Source organism: Leptodactylus fuscus, chromosome 3, assembly GCF_031893055.1.
Source record: "Leptodactylus fuscus isolate aLepFus1 chromosome 3, aLepFus1.hap2, whole genome shotgun sequence".
In the NCBI taxonomy this organism is placed as follows: domain Eukaryota; kingdom Metazoa; phylum Chordata; class Amphibia; order Anura; family Leptodactylidae; genus Leptodactylus; species Leptodactylus fuscus.
This window is the reverse complement of record NC_134267.1, coordinates 170082076-170090751: the sequence shown is the minus strand read 5'-3', so window position 1 is coordinate 170090751 and position 8676 is coordinate 170082076. Positions and strand designations below refer to the sequence as shown.

At 38.2% G+C, this 8676-nt stretch overlaps 1 protein-coding gene across 3 annotated transcripts; it reads right to left on the bottom strand.

Annotated features, from left to right (window-relative positions):
• Positions 1–279: 279 nt before the first annotated feature.
• Positions 280–7988, bottom strand: SHOX2 (SHOX homeobox 2). Of its 3 annotated transcripts, none has more exons than XM_075268753.1 (5): positions 7611–7988; positions 5370–5614; positions 3509–3566; positions 2821–2909; positions 280–1353 (listed from the first exon to the last, which is right to left on the bottom strand). In XM_075268753.1, the coding sequence occupies exons 1-5, from the start codon at positions 7945–7947 to the stop codon at positions 1060–1062; spliced, it is 1023 nt and encodes a 340-aa protein (XP_075124854.1). In that variant the 5' UTR covers positions 7948–7988; the 3' UTR covers positions 280–1059. The 3 variants fall into 3 exon arrangements, with proteins under 3 accessions (XP_075124854.1, XP_075124856.1, XP_075124857.1); XM_075268755.1 differs by having other exon boundaries at positions 5370–5578; positions 7659–7988; XM_075268756.1 differs by having other exon boundaries at positions 280–1317; positions 5370–5578; positions 7659–7988.
• Positions 7989–8676: the final 688 nt, after the last annotated feature.

Sequence of the window (8676 nt, the reverse complement as noted above, 5' to 3'; positions counted from 1 at the left end):
ACCAAAATAAACTTTGTTCATGTGTATTAACATATTTTACATGTAGCCAAAGGCTAGCATGGGATGTGCATTAAATATCATCTTTAATACAGTACACTCCTGGCCAATGGTAAGAGTCAGATTATATCTCGCCTTTGGATCATGGGTTCTGTTACAGAAATAGAGTCCATTAAACTTTTTGAATAGTGGAAGTTTCCCAACCAACAAAGGACAACTTGGTGTGTGTCTCGAGTACACGAAGGGTTAAATAAGACACCTAGGGGGTCATATGGTCTCTTATTTCTCAAAAACTGCAAACGACAAGCAGTATTGTGTCTTTTTCTTCTGCTAAATTGAAAGAAGGGTGAATAGAAACTGCATCAATGAAATGAGAAAAATACATGCAAACTGGTAATTTGTTGCAGTCAGTTGTACATTTTGCCACTAGAAATAAGCAAATAAATAGTCTTTATTTTTAACTCTAGTCATTCTTCCAGAAGTGTTGGAGTATCCAGAAGATGATACACAAGGAGGCCCGCCTCACTTGTAGTATTCCTTGTATTAAAGTGAACTTTGCACAAAAGGGTCAGTGTCGAAACCTGGGAACTTCAAACCTCTTCTTTTATATTTTGCCCTTGATAATAGATTACATCTATTTTTTTTCTCCATTTTTCTTCTTTTGTAAGTTCCACAACACAAAATGTGCGTGTTCCCCATCCCCAATTTTTCACACACATCAGCATAAAAAATTCTAATATATAGATTATTTAAGAAATATAATTAGTGCTTTGTCTCTGTGGTCTCAGTGTCCATACATACAAGGTCTTAGTAGCCATTTTGGTCCAAGAAAGTGGAAGGTGTATTGTAGGTAGTGATACCATAGGGAGGACCAATGTCTCAAATAAAAAAGTTTTCTGATGTATAAACATTCAAGACTTCAGCAGCCTCTTCATCAGATGAGTTATGACCTCTTGATGCCTTTAAGGAAGGGAGTTGGCTGTAACTGAGACCATGTTATAAATAAAGAACTTAGGGTAATGTCTGTAGGACCCCACAGTCTGAGGCCCTGAGCATTGCCAGTCACAGCCCCAAGGCAGCTGCATGTTTTTTGGCTTTCAGTCTGAGGTCTGCAATACTTGAGTTCTTGCTTGTTGTCTTGGCAGCTGCAGCAGCAGCTACTACCGACGCAGCCGTCGCCGTCTCTGCCGCCAATGTTGCCAACGGGAGACCAAAGGGTGGAGCAGGGAACATCATGTATGGGGCGTGAGCTGTCAGATGAGGGTGTAGATGGTGATGAGCATGGGCCACAGCACTGTCCAGCTGCAACTGTGCCTGAACCTGGAAGGACAAGGATGGCACGTTGCAATGACTATCCTACAAATAGTATTGCAGGCAAGCAAGAGCAACAAGAAGAAAAAAAAATAAAGCATTAACAAAACTACAATCTGCTAGAACTGAATGTAGCATATTCTGATAACCCATAGCTGCTATGGGATATGGTGAAATGATAAAAAAAATAAAAAAATTTGTTACAAGATCATTGTTTCTTTGATAACACTGGGACCAAAGTATATAGAATTTCATGTATTAGTGTAAACTATGACAGAGAATAGTAAAAGAACTTCAGAAAATATGTGTTGGAATTATGCACCATTATTGTCAATGTCATGCTAGGAGTTCCTAGATATTACTATGGGACATGATTACATGTCTCATTACCTATCAACATGTGTATGGGACATACATATCTACTACTTATGTCAATTATTTGTAGCCTTACACATTTGGCAAGCAAGTCATATGGGTCTCATATGGGTTTCCCTCAAATTTAAGGCACATGAAAGGTCTATAAGGTCACAATTAAATTAAATGTGCTGTATAAACCACACTATTGGTCAAAAAAGATGCAATGTCAGAAAAAAATATTAATATTTTGCTTGATCGTAATTACAATATTTAAATTAAAGTGAGTAATATTTCTTTAAGAAAACCCAATGCATCTCTGTAAAGTAATGTCAATATGTTTTTCTAATGTTGACATTTGTCAGGTACATGTTGACAACCTCAGCAACCAGCACCACAAAGTAAAATCTATTGATGGATAGATGGAAAAAAAATCTAAATGGAATATAATGGGGGAATTCTCCAAAAGTCAGCACTTACTTACGGAAAAAATAGCAATACAGGAAAATTATAAAATATTAGATTTATGTATTTGGTTAATTTGTTTCTGTAAACAAACAAGAAAACTACATCATTGCTATATAAACTAACAAACTAAAATACTGCACTGTATTACAATAGCAGAGTGCTGCTTTATTTAGACTCATATAGATTGTGTCTAAAATGAGCTTGAGGGAAAAACACATGGATAAAGCACATTGATTTCTTCTCTAGCTCTTAGGCTATAGACTGTTAAATACTCCATACACCTACATAAGCATTGATTGTGTTGGAGCAGACTATTGGCAGTAATAACTATTGTATCTAAGGGATTCCAGTTGTAAATGTGATGGGCAGACAAGAGGAGTGAATACAGATAAAGCAGGACAGGACACCCTGGTGTTAACACTTGTGTCTTGACATTGTAGTCAGATCTCTAGTTTGCAGTGATGTCATTGTATAATTGAGCTGCATGTACTCACTTTATTAAATATTAACAAACATGCTTTCAGAGGAACCATTATATAAACAGTGAATGAATCTGTCAATCTCCTACCCTGGCTATTTCTGGACAGCACACATAACAGTCTTTATAGGGGCACATCAGCTTTATGATGAGAAAGAAGAAAGATCTAACCTAGGACAAGTATCACACAGAGTAGGAGTTAATGTACTTGCCTGCTGGAAGGGCATCCTCAGTGCTCCCACATTGACATAAGGTGCAACACGACACGCTTCAAACTGGCTCCCTGCTCCTATAAGAACTCCTGCAAATATCAGAGAGAGAAAGATCAGATCTGCAGGACCCCTCCTGTGTCTGTATATCAGTGCCCACTCTAATATAGAAATGCCCCCTATATTATAACAATGCCCCCTCTAACACAACAGTGCCCCTCTAATATAGCAGTGTCCCCTGTAACACAGCAGTGCCCCTCTAATATATAGCAATGCTCCCTGTAACACAGCAGTGCCCCTCTAATATAGTAGTGCCCCCTCTAATATAGCAGTGCCCCCTCCCACTACAGATAGATTACATTGATTGAGCTCTGCTGTGCACGGGTCAAGAGAGGTTAGTGATGTCAAATAGGATAAAATGAAAGCGTTAATTAAATTACATAAACTATAGAGCATACTTTTACCATATATAATCCCTATACCATTTATTCATTTTATGCAATATATATAAGGCCGTTAATAGACATAAATACTGTATTCAGATTTGTCACATCTCATTTTTGTTAGAGGATTCTATGATTCATATCTGGATAATTCTATGATTCATATCTGGATAATTCTATGATTCATATCTGGATAATTCTATGATACGAAACAAAATTATGTAACTCAGTTTATTTTCTTAATGTACCTTTATGCAATTGGTTCTCTTGTTTTCTGCATTTTGCTCTCCGATTCTGAAACCAAACCTGAATGAAACGAAATAAATGTAAATATGTCTGTAAAATGAGATGTCTTTTATCTGGATGTGGACGACAAGAAACATTAAAGGAGAAAATAAAAAAAAAAATTATTTATATATATATATATATATATATATATATATATATATATATTAGCATCAGTCTAATAAATAAGGTAGCGACACAAGAATAATGTATAGAAAATATTTCATGGACATGCCTGTATATGTATGAATATATATATGTGACATTATCTTGAGTCTCTGTGCGGTGCGCAGAATTAGCAGGCACTGCAGCCTGGATAGAAGTTTAGGTTTCTCCTCTGTGCATTACACAATAACACTCACTGTATAATTGTCTCATTATTATGATAATCTCATTGCTTCCCTCAGAGAACATCCCATATCAAGAGCTAGAAGATGATTTACAAGCAGACAGGAGATAAAGAGATAGATTATGATAGATAGATAGATAGATAGATAGATAGATAGATAGATAGATAGATAGATAGATAGATAGATAATAGATATCATTACTTTATAAATTAATATGAGATACATAGGTGCATATATAATGGCAATACCACATAGATCAGAACAAGTTTATTTAAATAATATAGTCTAATATCGCATATTGCAAGTATGAGTATATTATTTGTATAATATCTATATTCTACATACAGATACACACACTATATATAGGCTTATACCACACACTATATATAGGCTTATACCACACGTTATATACAGGCTTATACCACACACTATATACAGGTTTATACCACACACTATATACAGGCTTATACCACACATTATATATAATCTTATACCACACACTATATACAGGCTTATACCACACACTATGTACAGGCTTATACCATACACTATATACAGGCTTATACCAACACTATGTATAATCTTATGCCATGTACTGGTTCTATATCCACAGCTAACACCAACTGGAATCATTACACAACATAGCGCCACACCTAACACCGGGCTGGAGGAATTTCTATGAACTGTCTTATTATTAGACACATTTTTTTTCTCTCTGAAAAATACAGTAATAGGACAAAATCCTCATCTATCTGTAATATAAAGCTAGTCTATGAGCAGACTGAAGGTGAGAGCTGAGGACTGTTCATACTCTACTGTATTTGCCGCATGAAACAGTTCATATATGGCGGGAGGATTGTACTCCTGTATGATGGCTTCTGTCTATAGCTTACAACCTGACAGATGAAGGGATATTCCTAAAGAAAGGGGTATTATAGCTGAAACTAGCAGAGGGAAATCCGGATACATATTACAAGTAATGAAGTGGTGGAATCCCCCGAAACGGAGAGACGTCTGTAATAAGCTGAATATATAGAGATCTGATGTAGACAGGAATTTAAAGGAAATATTAGAGATACAACAAAAAAATGAAATAATTAATAATTGATGACTCAATTAATTACAACGCATAAAAGTATTCTGCTACAAAGCTGTATATTGCTGAGCTAATCACAGACACTTCCAGATTTAATATAATGGAAGCAGTAGAGAGAAAGACTGATAGATATAAGATAGATAGATAGATAGATAGATAGATAGATAGATAGATAGATAGATATGAGATACGTAGATATGAGATAGTTATTATATTAGATAGAATGATATATATGAGATAGATGATAGATAGATAGATAGATAGATAGATAGATAGATAGATAGATAGATAGATAGATAGATTCGGACAGTAAAGCTCCTCTCAGATATATATATATAAGTTCTCCCTGACTAGTATAATACCATATACCCCATGTACCTGCACTCTGGCCTCAGACAGCCCCAGCCTCTGGCTCAGCTCTTCCCTCATGAAGGCATCAGGGTAATGGGTCTCATCAAAAAGTCGCTCCAGTTCGTTCAGTTGCTCCAGGGTAAAGTTGGTGCGGCTTCTTCTCTGCTTGATCTTGGTTTGCCCCTCTTCTTCCAGAACCTTCATGTCCTCCTTCCGTTCCTTCATGTCTGGGGACACTGCATAAAGTGGAGGACACTGGTGATGAGACCCTGACCTTATACACAGCAGAGGATCATCCCTCCCATATACTTATTACACCACACACATCCTAATCCTATAGTCCTAATGAAGCCCCTTTCACTAGTCTCTATGTATAATACCTGTCTACATACAACTGTCCCTGATCAGGATGGATTACAGTCTGGCTGTTGATAATATATAACCTAGTGACACATGGGACTATAGCCTGTCCAGTATATACAGGTGAATATATTCCTCTCTGATAGTGGTAGGCACTGAAGAGATAAAATGACGTGCTCTCTATGATAGTGGTAAGTATAGAAGAGATACAATTATAATATGTTCCTCCCTGATGGTGGATGCAGAAGATATACTATAATAATCCTTCCATATATCAGGGAAAATTCCTTAAAAGTAGAAGCAGTGCCCTGCAGGAGCTTCATACACTGCTATTATCCTATTACCTGTATCCATTGGTATATCAGACCAAATCTGTAATGCAGAATGTAAAATTATCTAAATAATTTTAAAATTTTATTTTATTCCAAAAGCTATAAATATTTCTCTCTTCAAAAGTAAAAATAGAGTAGCTGACCAATGTCCAGGCCTGCATTATCAGCTGGTAATAGCGACACAACAGGTCATGTGTACAGCTGTGTATACAGGCAGTGTGCGGGCACGTGTGTGTATACAGCAATGTGTGCAGGGAGTGTATACAGCAGTGTGTGCAGGAAGTGTGCGGGCACGTGTATACAGCAGTGTATGCAGCAGTGTGTGCAGGGAGTGTGCGGGCACATGTGTGTATATACAGCAGTATGTACAGTAGTGTGTGCAGGGAGTGTGCGGGCACGTGTATACAGCTGTATACACCGCCGGCCGGCTCAGCACCGCGCACATTTGTTTAGGAAATGACTTCCTGGAGTTGCTGGATGTGCCAAGTAATTCTTCTTATTATCCTAAGAGGCAGCTCCAGAGCTGACATCCTGTGCCAGTCATGATAGGCAAATCCGGCATTGTCCTGAGATTTGATTATACAAATCTATGGCATCTTCACATCTCTCCTCTGTGCACTGGACTATCTCACTAGAAATCAGATCTAGATATTCTCTTATTCTTCTCATCTATTTTATTTTACTACTACTATCATTATTCCTACCAGCACTGTAATTATAATTATAGCCATTACTTATATATTAATATACACTCTATATCTGCATATGTCTGTTTACACTATATGTGTGTGTGTGTTTTATTTATTTATCTCTAATTATTGTATTATAGAATATATAATAATTTGTATTAGAACCATAATGTAATTGCATTCCTCATGCAATATACCATTACATCACTTATATATTATGAATTATCTCATATTAATTACTAGATTAGCATTGTACTGTAATATTTATCATTAATTTATACAATATTTTAGTGATATGACATTTTTTATTAAGAATAATAGTAATGTTAATATTTTGTATCAGAATTAGGTGCCGTTATTATACACTGCAAATGCAGAGGTCTGTACAATACTAAAACTATTGATAAAAAATACTACTATTATTAGTAATAATACTACTACTAATAATAATATTCTTCTATACTGATCATCATTGATATTATTAGAAGTTTAGAGAGAGCACACGAGGTTATAATGTGCACTCACCTGTATACACGGAGCGGTGACTTTTAGGGACAATATCACCCATCTTCTCATCATATACAATTGATTCTAGCTCCTAATATCATCCTTATTCCATATGTTAATACTCCAGAGCTGAGTGAGGGGTGGGCAGGGAGTATGGTGACACTTGTCAGTAGTGAGTGCTGTCAGTGTACTCTGCACATATGGTGCTGTAAATAATTCATCTACAATCTCCTATATACAGCTGTAAATTGGACTGGGACTTTTCCTGGGGCCATCCTGGAACTTTTACAAGTGGAATATAATCTTCTAGACTCTATCTATGTAGAACTAGCAGACAGGCCCAGAGAACAGTATAGAGTTTAGTCCATGTATATATATATGTATGTATATGTATATATATGGTGATGGGTTCGGAGGAGAATAGTTACCCTCTGTCAGCTTGGGGCTCCCGCTGTCCCGGATCCTGTCGGCGGTCAGTTCCAGCTCCAGCACCGGTGATCTGGCACCACCTCCACCTCCTCCACCTCCTCCGCCACCTCCACCCCCTGCTATCCCACGGGTCACCGGTATCCCGTCCTCCCGTAGCCCTTCGGCACAGGCCTGCTCCTTGCCCCGGGCCGGGCCGCTCTCCAGAACCTCCCGGTAAGTGATCATCTCCTTCTTCTCCTTTATCTTCTGATCAAACGACTTGGACACAAAGGCAGTGAGTTCTTCCATAGTGGTGATGATAAGGAGCTGGCTGCTCTTCCTTGCAGGCTCCTCAGTGCTACTGATGCTAATGATAAGATATAGGCAGAGCCCCCCCAGTCAGTGCTCAGCACTCCACACACATCACACAGGGATGAGCTATTGAAGTCGGACTATTTATACTTTGTAGCGCCTGCCCCTTGTCCTCCCCTTGTAATAAGTAGGAGAGATCCCCCTGACTCCCCTGCAGCTTCCTAGTGCGGGATCACTGCAGCCCACAGCTCCCTCCACAGCACCAGCACTGCTGCCCGGGCTGCTATTGGCCACCAAACCAGACAACGAGCCCTCTTTAATTTACTTACAGCCCCTGCTCTGTGTCCTGAGTGAGGAACACACAGGGGAGATGGGTGGGCTGGACCAGCTTATGGGAGGGGACACAGACAGATTGGCATCTCTTTACCAGGGCAACACATTACAACTTAGAAGCACCCTCTGCCTTATTTACTGCCATGGGCTCCACTTCACCCAAAGTCTACATTGCAATAATTTCCAACTATTTAATCAATCTCCTCCAGTATTGCACTGGTTAAGTGCAACAAATGCGGGGCAAAGGCCAATGACCCTAGTGGCCAGGGACAGATCATATTATTGTCACCAGTAGAGCTCATACTCACCACAAGATTTCATTTGTCACCAAATATTAAAGACCTGCCTTCATAGATAGAGTACATTGTTTAATAGTAGTTAATTCATGAAGAT